Source organism: Prunus mume, linkage group LG1 (assembly GCF_029339155.1).
Source record: "Prunus mume cultivar Tortuosa linkage group LG1, ASM2933915v1, whole genome shotgun sequence".
Classification (NCBI taxonomy): domain Eukaryota; kingdom Viridiplantae; phylum Streptophyta; class Magnoliopsida; order Rosales; family Rosaceae; genus Prunus; species Prunus mume.
The window spans coordinates 23,773,095-23,789,537 of NC_142698.1; the positions used below are offsets into that span (position 1 = coordinate 23,773,095).

General features: G+C 34.3%; 1 protein-coding gene, 1 non-coding gene and 1 pseudogene across 2 annotated transcripts; all 3 read right to left on the reverse strand.

Annotated features, from left to right (window-relative positions):
* Positions 1-135: 135 nt before the first annotated feature.
* LOC103331914 (uncharacterized) lies at positions 136-2,462 on the reverse strand. The gene is made up of 2 exons (XM_016792861.2): positions 1,396-2,462; positions 136-759 (listed from the first exon to the last, which is right to left on the reverse strand). Exons 1-2 carry the CDS (start codon positions 2,176-2,178, stop codon positions 541-543), a joined length of 1,002 nt encoding a protein of 333 aa, XP_016648347.2. The 5' UTR covers positions 2,179-2,462; the 3' UTR covers positions 136-540.
* Positions 981-1,116, reverse strand: LOC148921366 (small nucleolar RNA snoR136). The gene has a single exon (XR_016123462.1). It is a non-coding gene; the product is annotated as a small nucleolar RNA snoR136 (small nucleolar RNA).
* A 1,177-nt stretch (positions 2,463-3,639) lies between the features above and the next one.
* LOC103336086 (UDP-glycosyltransferase 87A2-like) lies at positions 3,640-15,746 on the reverse strand (annotated as a pseudogene).
* Between the last annotated feature and the right edge of the window lie 697 nt (positions 15,747-16,443).

Consider the following 16,443-nt stretch of genomic DNA (forward strand, 5'->3'; position numbering starts at 1 on the left):
TTGGCACGTTTATTTTGTGCACGCATCATCTACAAAAATGAAGTTTCATGATTATAGAAACACCCTTTATAATGAAGATTGTGGGATAGTCGGATTGTTATGTATTTTCCTTTTTAATGTCTACCAACATTAACATTTGTGAGAGCTAAAATATTATTCAAAACTTTATTATTGATATATTGATCCATACATCATCAAGAAACCCAAACAGATGAAAACTACTCAAACGGGGTTTCATGTAACTGAGATTCTAATGGAAAAACAAGAACACTTATTTCTATGATTACTAGAACAAACACTGAGGGGCACAAAAAGATTGATCGAAACAGGCAACAATGTGTACAATACAAAAAATTAACCTACACCAATGAATCTAACTCGCTGACTATGACACTGCCTATAAAAAATAGACTCCAGTCAGGTCTGAAAAATTCCGATCGACTTGCTTACTCATCCGTCGTGTGAAGCAAACTCTGATTTCTCAATTATACAAAGGTATACCTAATGCAATAGAAAATCTCCTTTGTCTTTAAAGGCTCTTCAGGTTATAGTGCCACTATTACTACTACTACCATTGAGTTCTTGAAAGAAGGTTTTTGAGGCTTCATATGTTGACCAGCAGATAGCAGCAGCTGGGGCATGGAAGAGCATTCTTGGAGCCCATCCCCTCACAAGACCTTTGTATCCATCCTTCCTCACTATTGTCCGAAAAACGTCTCTAATTGAACCACTTTTAAATCTGTCACAACCGCAAATACCCTGTACAACCAATCAATGAAAAAAAACCAGAAGTATTTCAGACACAGGTTGCAGTCATATAGCTGTCACAAATCTTTACTTAAATCATCCAGGGCTTCGTAATTCCACTAAAACTTTAGGTAAAGTAGGCAGCATGAAGCAATGCCTATAATTTATCCATCATTTGTTTCAAATCTTAACGAATTATTTTGATAGGAAAATTGTATTAAAAAAAATGAAGGTGATTTAGTTCTCCGACGTCCAAATGGCACACATAAACGGAGCAACGGATAGCGAGGAGAACAACTTTCTCGGCTTCCACTCGAATTACACACACAAAACTGAAAGTGCATGTTAAATAGAAAATGTGAAGTCCTATTCTTAATATGATGTCCAAAACATACTGAGGAAAATTGAGTAGGACATGGGAGATAATGTTTTTGCTTTTAGTAGAAAACGCTTTTCAAAATATTTCCATTTGAATAAAAGATAACTTCTTTTCTGCTCTCATTACCTTAAACAGTCAAGTACTTGGAAACTAACGGTTATCAATTGCACTAGTATCTATTAATTATCTTCTTTGGCTCTTCAATTTGGTCCAAAATTTTGCAACGCTTAAACAGTCAAGTGCCAAATTGAACTAACAAAAAGATTTACCTGACACTGTAATTGAGTTTTGACCACATCCAGCGGCGTAGTGACCATAGAGGCCAAGCCACCAGCTGCAGCACCAGCAGTAGCATGAACAATCAAACGCTCGTCGTTCGCATGCTCGGGTGAAATCTCCATCAAGCCCCTCTTCACCGCCTCATACGTCGCAAAATGCACCGCCGTAAACGGGGCATTCATCAGCACCGTCGTCCTGTACGACGCATAAAACGCCCTCACCCCATCTTCCCTGAACACCTTCCGCACACAATCCCACACTCCCTTGTACGGACTGTGAAGATTGTTCCCCAACTGCAGCCTCTGCTTCACCATGTCCATTGGGGTAAAAACGGCGTCGCTCGCCACCGTAGCAAAAACGCCTGAAATCGCATGGGCACCAGGGTTGTTCGGGTTCCCGCCCGAAAAAAACTTCTTGCTCATCTCATAGACGGAGAAGTAGACGGCGTGTGCCGGGCCGGCTCCGAGCCCCATGGCTCCAATGCCACGGTAGAGCCCGGCGGGCCCCTCCGACTTTAAAATGGATCCGAGGGCCTGCCGGACTCCGACCGACTTAATCGGGCAGGACCCGAGAGCTTGCATATGGGTTTTTATGGTGTCCACTGGGAACATGGCCATGTGTTCGACCATGCCGGCGATGGAGCCGGCGATCATGAACTGCCAGAAGTGGAGGCCGTCGTGGGCCGAAACGGTGGCGTCCTGCCGGTAGTCTTGGGGCTGAGAAATCGGGCGAAAATCCGGGTTTTTGAACTTGGGCGTGGCGTCGGTGGCCATGGGAGGAGCAAAATCGGTGCTTGGCGAGATGGGTTTGGGGGAAGTCGGATTTTTGAGATGGGTTTGGGTCCGATTCGTCTGATTTGAGTTTGGGGAGTTGGGTATTACTGGATTGGGATTTCTCCATAAACAGTTATATCAAAGCAGAGAGCTTGGTTTGCATCATCTTTTGGATTATTGATAAATAGTGTCTGAGTCTTGAGTGAGAGAGAGAGATAAGGGGTTTAAGTTTAACGAGTCAACAAGGCTGGCAAATTGGGATAGGAGTTGAGTAGATTGATTTTGGCATTAGGGTTCCAAAGATTTCGGATTTAGGGTTTTCCTTTTATTTTTTTTTCTTTTTTTTATTTTCCTCCCGAATTCAAGGAGATTGATTGATAAATTTTTTTGTTTTTGTCGCAAGATTAATTGAGAATATATACTTCGGTTTTGACTTTAAAGCCCACACCACAGGAATAGGCAAATGGGCTGCTTTTGTGACAAAAGTTTTGTCATTGTTTCTGTCTTTGGGCCACTCTCAACTACCGGCTGGCCGCCCCTTCCCTTGTCCAAGGATCTTGGAGTTAAAAGGAAGTAAATTTCAGACATGAATTTATCTCCACCATAATCTTAGGAAATTTTCTCTTTCAAGTTTTTACATGTTTTTCCTTCAAACTCTGAGCTTAGGTTTTTTTTTTATTTTTTTTTTATTTTTTATAAAACAAATATTTTAAATATTTATTTTATATGAAGAGAAAATACACATTGGAGATTTAGCTCCACCAAACTCAATGTGAATTTTAGGTATACTAATTTACCAAACACAATGTGAACACAGGAGACCTAAAATTCAATGTTCACATTGTGTTTGGTAAATTAGTAGACCTAAAATTCACATTGAGTTTGGTGGAGCTAAATCTCCAATGTGTAAGCAGGCAAGGTGGGGGCCCCTAAATTGGAAGGGCCTCCAATTTGTATAATACTCTATATATACATACCTATATTATTTATAATAAAAAAGCTATATTATATAAATATTATGCTAGGCCGAAACCAATTCCTTATAAATAAATAAAACAAAAAAAAAAACTTACATAATCATTCAATTCAAAATTAAAAAGAGGAAAATCAATAAAGGCCCACTCATTATAAAAAATAATAATTAAAAAAAAAAACTTGCCTAATTACTCAATTCAAAATTAAAAAGAGGAAACTCAATAAAGATTCAATTATTTTTTAAACTTATAGTTAAATCAATTAACATAGTTGAATCAATTAGGAAATTGAAAAATGCATGGAAGAAAAACTTGATTATGTAAAGTTAATTGATACTTTTGAATCGAAAAATGTAAGACGAGTGATATTTAAGTGATGTTTTGATGCGTTTTATAAAGTTGTTGTGTAAATTACATATTGATTGTTTCATTTATGTTACAATTGTGAATTTTAGTTCATATAATATTTTTTTAACTTACCAAAAAAAAAAATCACATCAATATACATATAAAGTAGAAAAGTCCCATTAGAATGTTCGCCTAGGGCCTCTAAAACTTACGACCGCCGCTATGTGAACATATCATGTAAGTTGCGAACAAAAATTGAAATATTATAAGGGAACCTTATTACAAGCTTTTAAACAGTCTTCTGAGAACCTCTAACAACAAGTAGATTGAGTCTTGGCTTAATGCTCATGGCCTTGAGAAATGCTTCTAATGAAGGCATTGATGGTCTCAGATGATCCATCTACTGCAATGGCACCATAGCATATCTTCTTAACCTCTCTAACTGTTCTCCTTATTTCATTCCCTTCTTCATCCTCCAAATCCATTAATTTCTTCACCAACCCAGCAATGCCCTCGCTTGTCACCAAATGGTCAAGTTTGACCTCCGCAATCAAGTTATTGACCATGCCTTGATCCATAAGCAAAGGAAATGCAAGAAAAGCCACACGCAAAAACGCCTTCTCTAACCGAGTTCCAACCACAATGTGTCAAAAACCCTCCAACACTAGAATGGCATGTTGTGAATTTTAGACAACCTGAAAAATGGAGATTATAAAGATTAGTCTAAACACAAATTATACTCGCAAGTGCACAAGGTCAATCGTGATATAGTATGGCAAATACGAGGTCATTCCCACGAGGATGAATTTCAACTACCAATTAGTCTAACCTAATTTACTTCACAAAATAATTTAACTACTATAATTATATAAACAATAAATTAAACACGTAGCATACTCACATAAACACGAAAGAGGTTTTTGAAAGAATGATTTAATTAACAACGAAATTAAAAGACAAAATAAGTAGAAAATCATGAAATACAAGATGAGAAATTCAAATTGATAAAAGCACTAGGACAATGAATTCACCACTAGTAATCCGATCTAGCCTCTTATTCACATACCTATTAACTAACCATTTGATGTCGCCGCTTAGTTTTCCTTTTTCATGAATTACCTATGGTATTTAGGCTAACTCGTATATTCCTTCATGCAATTAGCCTATTGTATTTAGGTCAAATATCAACACATAGAAACTCATTAAGATCAGTGAAAACCTCAAACAAGCATGTAAACTCTAGGAGTATGGTATTTACTCTAGACGAATTACAAATCCTAATCACAAGAAGCAAGCCTCAAATTAAGTATGGTATTTACTCTAATTTGCATCCGATTAACTCGATTAAAAGTCTCGATGGTGATCAAACATCAAGATAAGAAACCAAGTTATTAAGCACAGTGATTAAGAATCCAACATCAAACGGCAATCAATAGATAGGTAAAATAAGAAAACTAGATTATCATACTAGGGCTACATCATGCCCTAGCAAGAGAAAATTAGTTACACATAATCATAGAATTCGACATAAGCAAAAATATAAGGAAGAAACAATCAAACTTAGCCAATAGCGGTACTCTTCCGGTATCTCCAATTTCTCCTTGTCTTTTCATGTCCTTCAGGGAGTTGTTTATCATGCTTAAATAAAACACCCCCACGTCTATTCCTACCCTAGCTGGGCTTTTACAGCAGCCCAAGATTAAAGAAAAACCTAATTGAAACATAAATCCAAAATGGGTAAGTAATTGACTCCTCTTCCTACTTGGACTGGGATAACACATCAGTTACTTTGCAGGCACGTTTAGGGTTGTTCCTCCTCCAAGAAAATTCTGAAAAAATATGGAAAGTGTATATTTTTGTCTTATCTTTCCATCGATATATCACAAGCCTTGAGGAAAAATCAGGAAAGTCTTCAAATACTCATTCTTCCACAGCAGCACAGTTTTGACGGGATTGCACCTTGTGCTGACTTAACTTCAAAGACTGCTCTCATTGGCTGCTCAGAAAATTCTAGAAAAATTCCACAATCATCTTCAAGGTCTTATCCTTCATCTCCAATTGGTCTCGTACTAAAACTCCACCAAAAAGTCATATTTCCATTGGAAACAAATTACTTGCTCTGGAAAGCTGAAAATTGAGAAAATAAAGTAATAAGTCCTTTTAAAATCAAATTCTCCTACAAAAACTAAGTATAAAGAGTACATAAATGTGTAAATTTATGGACTTATCATGGCACAACACTCTCAATTGGTCACACCATGGCACTACCAAACCCATGTCGCCACAAACCTCTTTCAACCTACCGGTTTCTCCACGAGCCACCCAAATGAACCGAACACCGCTCTCGTGCAAACCAGCTGCGATCTCATCCATTTGGGCACTGGAAACTGAAAGAAAACTTCCCATTGAGATGTACAACACAGAGCTAGAAGGTTTAGAATCCAGCCATTTTAAATAGTTAAACACACCACTATCACTAGGGTCATTGTTTGAGTTGAAGTAAGGTATTGAAGGGCCAATGGTGTAAACGGGTAGTGAGAATTTTGCTCTTAAGACGTCAAGGACTTGGGTTTCGAGCTCATAGATGGAGGGGAATAAGAGATATTGAGCTCTAGGCACCCAAGAAAAATCTTCATGGATGTGTCTCAGAATATTTGGGAAGCTTCCATCCATGAAATGAGGAAGGTCTACTAGTCGTGTCGAAGAAACTCCTGGGATGTAGTCCACACGCTCATTGCCCCTCTCTGTTAATGGATATCACTACAAAAAAAAGTCAACAATGGTTACCATTTTATTGGTGACTGTTGACATCTTTAGTCACCTTTTTTGGTGAGTAAAAGCAATAGTCATCATGTAGTTACAATTGTGGACTCCATTACATATGAAGCCGTTATTAAAGGCTATTGTCACCGATATAACAACATTCGTGACATTGTGGAAATTGACTTAACAGGATGTGGGGTCCATCATCTTTCCAATCAACTTTAATTTACAATATTTTATTACTTATTTGACTATCCAATCAACTTCATATTACGTATTTGATTGTTAATAGTATTTAAGTACAATGAGGCCCATCAAATTCAACAAATTGGCAATACATTTTTGTTACTTAAATCTATATCTATGTATTAGAATTATTAATAATTAATTAATAAAATTATTGTTTTTATTAATGTATGGTGTTTATTGTAATTTCATTAAAATTCAATAAACAAATTAATAAAGATATTGACTTTCATTGCAATTTCCTCTAGTACAGTAAACATTTCATAAATATATTAACTTTGATTTCATAATTTTCATTATAATTTACACACATGGAGGATTAAACCTCCCAAAATATTAAGTCACTAATAACTAAATATACAATCATTTGGGATCTACTTTCAAAATAACTAATTTCATCCCACTTGAGCTTGGTCTTCAAAAAGGAAATGGCATACCCTAGTACCAATGAAACAATTATGATCAAAATACCAAACTAACATGTATTTTGGTATTATGAATTTCATAATACCAAAACACATATATATTGATAAGCATGATGTTAACAAAATGCATAATGGTACTGCATGGTCCACATACCATAATTGAGAACCATATTTTTCAAACTTTGAACACAGGGCCTACATTCCTGCATGAAGTAATCACAAAGAATATATATATATATATATATATGTTAACTGTGCATTCTATTACATGGATGCCTCTATAACAAACAACACAAGACAACAAATCCTAAAATACAATCAAATTCAGTCTCACCATAGCTTTTGTAGCTGTCTTATTCACAGGTGTTCCATTCTTTCTTAGGTGGCATAGTTCAAACATTTTGCATCTGTCAGGGGAGACACCCCTGTGATTCTCCTTCTAAAATCCACCAGGCAGTTCACATATCAATATTATTTTAAATCATAGCATGAGTACCTAAAAGAAGTTTTTCTTAAACCATCCACAAAATCACTTGTTCGTGGCCCATTAATTACAAAATTGAAAGTATATACTAGCTGTTCTATGTTTTTATCATTTATATACACCAGCTGTTCTATGTTTTTATCATTTATATACTATCAAAACATTATGAGAACTTGCATAAGCAGACATACAATATGATAACATGCTCCACATTAATTGACTAGAAAAACTGTGACACTTACATATTGGTTCCTCACTTGGGCATATGATTTTGTCCCCATTGTGTGGTGCATCCTGTGCTTCGCATGATTACATTTATTTGTGATCGATCGTTTCTGTATGAATATTTTATACAGTGTCAAACAATTGACCATTTTAAAAAACCAAAAACCAAAGACATATATCATGTTTTACCAGCTCTGGACTAGTCTCCCAATATTGCACCAATAACCTCCATTGTTCTTTGCTAACCCTGTCATCAGTGTAATTCCATCGCTCCTCTGAATTCAAAAAAGGATCATACCAATTCTTTTTTAGATTGGCCTTGTGTTTCTTCCAAAAATGATTGAGTTTCTGCTCAACCACGGCTCGTATTTTGGGTGCCTTATTTCTCGTTTCCGGATCAGACCAATCAATTGTCCTTTGCATTCATATTCAACTATATACATTAACATTTTAGTGGTTTGACATGTATAAGTTAATCAGAGTATTCAACTGAAACACGAAGACCAAAAGCGTTGACAATTCACTACTCTTAAAGTACAAGAAACCTTTTAACTTCCATTGAAAAGTTACATTCCTGCTCTCATTGCTTATTATACTTTTGCGTCACCTGTTACTTCCTGTTGGTTTTAACCTCATTAATACACATAAATGTATTGCTGCTATGTGACGTAAGTCCTATATGCATGGTGATGAGCCTTACATAAAGAGAACATATGACCAGATTATCAAAACAAGTAAAGAAGAAACATACTAATCTGAAATGGAATACCAAATTCATAAAAGCATTTACTAAAGGGCAATCCACTTTAACCTAGTGGCTTACCACGTTACATATCATGATTGGTAGAGCTCAAGATAATTGAGGTTATTAAGTTGTATTCATTTGTAGAATGTATACAAGATGCCTATGAGAATAGATTATAAGAATGAATCATATAGAAGATATGAAGTAGCGGCAGATCCATACAAGATATAAGAATGAATCATATAAAAGATACGAATTATATATAGATGAACATGTCGTGGATTATAACGAGCAAGGCAGCAGAAGCTGGAAGCTGCTTTGATTCATTTTAGTTCAGGGCTTTCCACAAACAAGTGGTGGTCGTGCTTGCCCAGCCACTCAACCAATCAATGGGTCAAGATACCAACTGAAATGGTGTTTTCCATCATCCCAGGGTCAACGTGGCCCCTGATAAAAAGCCTTTACATATTAACACATGTGATACAAATAGATAATACCAGTAGAATATTGTGTAGACAAAATTATTTATAAACAAATCCAACTCACAAAATACTTTATTCCTTGATTCGTTTCCATGCATCGCCTAGTGTTGTTCCATGTTCAAAACGTCGCCAATCTTGTACATCAATTGGAAACAAACCTTGGTTCATAGCCATTAGTCCTTTGCATGCCACGACATGTGATCGGCTGTATACCTTGACAAATATAAGCACTGCAATCTAGGTGTTAGTGGAAAGTATCTAAGCACTTTAGCCGGGACTTTTCTGATATCATCATTCTCCTCCACATCTTGTTTTTGGTACCTACTTTGCCCACAATGATTACAAGAATCATCAAGTATAGATTCTTTCCAGTATAGCATACAATCATTCGGACACACATCAATTTTTTGGTATGTCAAACCAAGATCCTCAATTAACTGCTTTACATCGTAGAAGCTGTTCGGTAATGTCTCCCCATCTGGAAGAATACTTTTCACCAACTTTAACATGATATCCATTCCCTTATCAAGTCGAACCTGACAAGCATTTGGCTTGGTACAGTTTAACAAGAAACTCTAACTTCTTCATCTTCGTTGAACCAGCATACAAGTGTGTGTTTGCATCATTGAGTAAGTCATAAAACTTTTCTGCATACTCGGCTCGCACATTAGTAGTTTGACCCTCTGTATCAACATGGCGATCATTCGCAGAGCTATCGCTCCCAAAAACATCATACAAGACATTGTGGATTTCATTAACTGTGGGTTCACACAATTGTTGTTCTTCTACCTCCTCCATGAAGTCAGGGTCAGGTAAATGTTCACCATGAAAAACCCAGACTTGATCTTCATAATGTGGATCCATCCCTTCATATAATAAGTGTGCCCAAACAAGATTTGTTTCACGCCAAAACCGATTATAACACTTCTTGCAAGGACATTTGAGCATCTCATCGTGAGAAGCAACAAGCAATGAATCATCAATAAATTGTTGCAGACACGTCTTATATTCTTCACCTGCCCTATCTAATTTAACCCAAGATTTATCCATAACAACTGGAAACAATCACAAGATGAAAAATTTAATCAAGGCAACCTCATCAGGCAAAAATTTCATAAATGCAAATTTAATCAAGGCAACCCCATTAGGCAAAAAGTTCATAAATGCAAATTTAATCAAGGCAACCCCACATGGTCAAATACCAATATTAAACAGATAGTATCAAATTTGTCAAGAAGGCAGGGAGGACTCAAATTTGATGATGTAAATATTAACCATTTAAGATCCAAATAATATATGAAAATCAAATTAAGAATCTATAAGCCCTAACAAGTAAGGATTAAGATTTTATGATTGATAAAACAACATACAAAAATAAGGAGGTAGAACCTCGGATCGGGGATAGAAGCAACTGTGAATTGTAATTTTATTGGAGTGTTTTTCTGTTTTGCTGGAAGTATTGGAAAGTTAATTTAAATTGTAATAAATTGTTTTCTTTGAGTCTGGATAAATTTGCAATACTTTATTGGTTAACCATTGTAATATTTAATTGTTTTTGTATACGTCTTTCTTTTTTGTTGTGTTCTATACATATTTAATTGGATTACTACTCTCAAGGAAGATTATTCTCAAATATTATATTCAACAAATTACTGTTCATGTGTCAGTTGGTTTACATTTATTATATTTAAATCAATACTCACCAATTCTTTAAAGTGTGAGATAATTAGTCACAAATAATGGTGACTAGTAACCAACACTACTACAAAAAAGGCAAAAGACAACGAGAATTCACCGTCGTGTATTCGGTTTTCAAACCGTCGTGAAATCAAACGACATCTATTTGAGTGCAAACTACTACGGCATTTCATTGTCGTTGTTTATCTGTAACGACGACGGTTTTTAAAGAAAATCGTCGTTGTTTAGAGGTAAATATCTTTAATTATAAGAGAAAAGACGAATGTTTTTAATAAAACTGTCGTGTATTGTATGTAAAGATGACCTTTTTTTATGAAAACCGTCATGGATTGTTTATAAAAACGACGGTTGTTTTATAAAAACCGTCATCTTTACATTCAATAGACGACCTCTTTAAAAAAGGTCATCTTTACTTAACAATAGATGACCCTTTTTAAAAAAAACCGTCATCTTTACATATAATAGACGACCCTTTTAAAAAAGAAGAAGTTATCTTTACTTCTTAATAGAAGACGGTTTGTATAAAAATCGTCATCTTTACATATAATAGACGACGGTTTGTATAAAAATCGTCATCTTTACATATAATAGACGAATGTTTCTTTAGAAAAAACGTCATCTTTACATATAATAGATGACGGTTTGTATAAAAATCGTCATCTTTACATATAATAGACGACGGTTTTTTTTAATAAAAAGAGTCATCTTTACATATAATAGACGACAATTTTTATAAAAAGCGTCATCTTTACATATAATAGACGACGGTTTGTATAAAAATCGTCATTTTTACATATAATAGACAACGGTTTTTTTTATAAAAAATGTCATCTTTACATATAATAGACGACCATTTTTTATAAAAATCGTCATCTTTATCTATAATAGACGACCATTTTTTATAAAAACCATCGTTAATTATCTGTAAAGACCATGATTTATTATAAAAACCGTCGTCTAATAAGTTTTCAAACTGCTACATTTCAGTTCTTTTTTGATTTCCTATGATGCTATAAAACGATTTTAACTAGAAAACCAACCATAATGCTTTATTAATGAATATATATACTCATAAATAGTTTATTACATAGTTAACCAATCTTTATTCTACAACAAACATAATTCCTGACAAGACCTACGTACTCCTAATCCAAGCATTCCTCATCCAAACATACAAATGATGCACAACTGAAGTCTCCTCCATCATCCCTATAAATAAATCAAAATGACAAAGAGAGAAAAAAAAAGGCTAAGATTATGAACATAAAAAATTGGGTGGAAGAGAAATTTTACCATTGGTCCATATTTCCATTGAAAACTTGTAAAATGAGCATAAAAAAGACCATCGAGAACCTACAAATTTTCAACAACAAAAAAACATACGACTCATATAGAAAACCTGCAAAAGAAAAAGTTATAAATCTGCAAGCTTCGGTCCTCATCTCCTGATAACCAAATCAGAAAATCTAAAAAGAAACCAGAAATATAAAAAAAATATGTAAACAAACCAGACAAATCAAGAGAGACAAAATCTGAAATTAGGGAGACAAAGAACATACCAGAAACGCAAAGAGACTAATCCAGAATTCACTAGCAAGATATAGAAGGGTATTAAGAGATTATGTGACTTTCAAATCAAACCTTTCAACCAGCTTTGATTCTCAAATATAGAACATCTTATGGATCTGCGAAGACCTCAATCTCTCAACTCCTTCATTGATATCGATTTTTTGATGATTTTGTAGAGAGTTTCATGAAGGTGTTTTAGAGAGTGCATGAGGATTTCAATGAGGGAGATATAAGGTTTTCAGAGACGGAGGAAAATCTGAAAATTTGTCGAGCACGAATTCACTTAAGTAGCCTTTTTTTAGCATGTTTTAAAAGACAGCGCTTGTTAATGAGAGATAAGATTTTCAAAGACGGGTGAAAATTTGAAAATTTGTCGAGTGCGAATTCACTTAAGCGGCCATTTTTTACTATGTTTTAAAAGACGACGCTTTTTATAAAAAAAATTGTCATCTTTACATATAATAGACGACGGTTGTTTTATAAAAACCGTCATCTTTACATATAATAGACAACGGTTTTATAAAAAGCGTCATCTTTACATATAATAGACGATGGTTTTATAAAAAACGTCATCTTCACATATAATAGACGATGATTTTTTTTATAAAAAACGTCATCTTTACTTAATAATAGACGACCCTTTTTTAAATAAACCATCATCTTTACATATAATAGACGACACTAGTGGATACCACAAAATCTTATGTTATATTTAACGAAAGTATAAATAAACTCTTAATTGTTAGTGAATATATTGTTTTGATGGCATACGCATTTTAAGAAACTAGTTTCAACGATCCAACCGTCAAACTTGTTTGTTTATACTTCAAGATCATATACGCCAAAAATAGGAAAAAATAAACATTCAGAGATCAAGTAACGGGACAAAAAATTTCGACGGTTATAAATGAAAAATCATGATTTAACGGTTATTTTAACTCCGATTTCGATGATTTTTTACCGCTACACTCCTTGACCCATATATGAATACAATGACTGAATTTGATCTTCAATTTAAAATATTTACACTAGTGGATACCACAAAATCTTATGTTATATTTAACGAAAGTATAAATAAACTATTAATTGTTAATGAATATTTTTTTTTTATGGCATACGCATTTTAAGAAACTAGTTTCAACGATCCAACCGTCAAACTTGTTTGTTTATACTTCGAGATCATATACGCCAAAAATCGAAAAAATAAACATTCAGAGATCAAGTAACGGGACAAAAAATTTCGACGGTTATAAATGAAAAATCATGATTAAACGGTTATTTTAACTCCGATTTTGATGATTTTTTACCACTACACTCCTTGACCCTATATGAATACAATGATTGAATTTGATCTTCAATTTAAAATATTTACACTAGTGGATACCACGAAAATATAAAAAATCTTAATTATTAGTAAATATATTGTTTTGATGGCATACGCATTCTAAGAAACTAGTTTCAATGATATCGTCAAACTTGTTTGTTTATACTTGAGATCATATACGCCAAAAATCGGAAAAAATAAACATTTAGAGATCAAGTAACGGACAAAAAAATTCGACGGTTATAAATGAAAAATCATGATTCAACGGTTATTTTAACAAACCATCATCTTTACATATAATAGACGACCTTTTTATTTATTTATAAAAAGCATCATTTTTACATATAATAGACGACCCTTTTTTTTATAAAAAACGTCATCTTTATATATAATAGACGATCATTTTTTTTAAAACCGTCATCTTTACTTCATAATAGACGATGGTTTTTTATAAAAACGTCATCTTTACATATAATAGAGACGGGTTTTATAAAAATCGTCATCTTTACATATAATAGACGACGGTTTGTATAAAAATCGTCATCTTTACATATAATAGACGACGGTTTTTATAAAAAGCGTCATCTTTACATATAATAGACGACGGTTTGTATAAAAATCGTCATCTTTACATATAATAGACGACCTATTTGTAAAAAAAACCGTCATCTTTACTTCATAATAGACGACCCTTTTTTAAACAAATCATCATCTTTACATAAAATAGACGACCCTTTTTTAAACAAACCATCATCTTTACATATAATATACGACCATTTTAAAAAAAAAAATCATCATCTTTATTTCATAATAGACGACCCTTTTTAAAAAAAACCGTCATATTTACTTCATAATAGACAACCCTTTAAAAAAAAACATCATCTTTACATATAATAGACGACAGTTCTTTTAAAACAACCATGTCTTTACCAAAAAAAGGACACTTGATTTTTAGAAGACGACGCTTGTCATACCTGTTGTCGTTGTTTTTGGTCAAATTTTAACTCAAGAAAACCTTTTTAATAAGACGACGCTTTTTATTTGTATGCGTCGTTATAAAAAAATATTCAACAGTACCTCTGTTTTTTAGTTGTTTAAGTCACTTATCCATGACCGTTTTTTGTTACCGTCGTCTTTTTAAATACAACAACGATTTTTTCTTCTACCATCGTCTTTTTTTGGTCGTCTTTTTCACTTTTTGTAGTAGTGCAAAGTCATTGACCACCCACTCAAATGTCACCAAAACTATTTTGTTGCTATAAAAAGGTGACTAATGCTTTCTTTTTTTGTAGTGATAGCAGTAAAAAAATTAAAAACAAAACACCAAAAAACAATCTGTCAAAGAAAATAACAAAACAAAACAAAAGAAGATAATAAGATTGAATGACTTACGTACATTAATATGAAAGAACATTGTTTGGCTCATTTATTATAATTTAGTGTGACTAGTTTGTAAAGAGTTATTCTTATGAAATAGGGATCGAACTCAGTACTAGAAAACTGCCTTAATGAACTGGCCTAATTTAAATTTGTCACCTTCAAACTCTTATTTGTATAAAAGAAGAAATGACTTAATTTAAGGAAAGTAATGACTTTATAAAAATACCATGTAGCTACATTTATATTCAGGCAGTTTATAATATTCTTACCTAATTGAAGTAATAAAACGGAAATTCAATCAAACAACTCAACTTACAATGAAATATAAAAAATAAATAAAATAAAATCTTATGGTAAGAAGATAGCAGTATAATTTACTTTTTCACAAATTTAAAAGAGGAATAGAGAAAAGAATAGTCACCTAGCAAGTCAACAAGGAAATGCCCATTTTCCGCCAAAAGATGGAAGTGTTGAAACACGGAGAAAACGGACGCCGGCATCGGCGAATGACGCCGCGGGACATTCCTTCATTTCCGACACGGATGGCCCAAGGCGGAAAGTGTCCGCCACAATCAAAACAGCGGCTGCTCGAGCCGACCGAAGCCGCTCAAACGGAGCTTCCATATTGGTCATGATGGCTTCGATGAAGCCATCCATGTCGGCGGCGCGGACTAGCTCCGACGGGATAATGTTGGGAATCGTGGCGAATCGAAGCGTTGTCCGGCTTGGCCGGGCCGATGAAGCCGTGCCACTCTTCTGTGACGACGAAGGTGATGAGAATATCGGCCTTGTGGGGAAGCTAGCAACTTGCAGAGGTTCATCATTGGGTTGATGTGGCCCCGGCCGAGATAGGGCACGGCAACCACTTGGCAGACGGAGGTTGGTTGGTCTTTGCTGGAATCCATGTCCGAATTTTTGGGTCAAACAGGTTAGTAATTAGGTTGAAGAAGATGTAACATTATCGTTTTCGTATTCGCTTTTTAAAGTAGAAGGTTGATCGGTTCGGTGAGTGTTTCATAAAGCAACTCCACCTCATTTGCCCTTAGCCATGGCAAGGGGGGAGCTAGGGCAGCTACTATTCATGTGAATAGTAATTGTCCTTGCAAATCAGAATTTTGTGTTTCCACCCGTTGCCCTTGCTAAGGGCAGTTACTATTCATTTTTTTGTTTTATTCACAATTTTTTTTACCTCAATAATTAATTTGGATAATATTTTCGGATAAGATTTACGGGTTCCTACGTGTCAAGACTATTCATAATCGGATAAAATTTCGGGATAAGATTTTTTGGTTCAAATTTCGGATGAATTTCAAAATTCAAATTTCAGATAAATTTTTGGGTTCAAATTTCGAATGAATTTCAAAATTCAAATTTCGGATGAATTTCAAAAATCAAATTTCAGATAAATTTGGGTTCAAATTTCGGATGAATTTCAAAATTCAAAATTCAGATAAATTTGGGTTCAAATTTCGGATGAATTTCAAATTTCAGATAAGATTTTCATCCAATCAAATCAAGCCACGTGGCATCTCTATCTTGCCAAATTTTTCTATAAAACCAGAGGCTCACCTCATACCTCTCACACCACATCTTTCAATATTT

What these genes read in the sequence shown, in the direction of transcription:
- LOC103331914 (XM_016792861.2), bottom strand. Translation starts at nt 2,178, where the DNA reads ATGGCCACCGACGCCACGCCCAAGTTCAAAAACCCGGATTTTCGCCCG. An exon ending in AAACTCAATTACAGTGTCAG is followed by an intron (nt 760 to 1,395) that starts GTAAATCTTTTT and finishes TTGGTTGTACAG; the next exon opens with GGTATTTGCGGTTGTGACAG.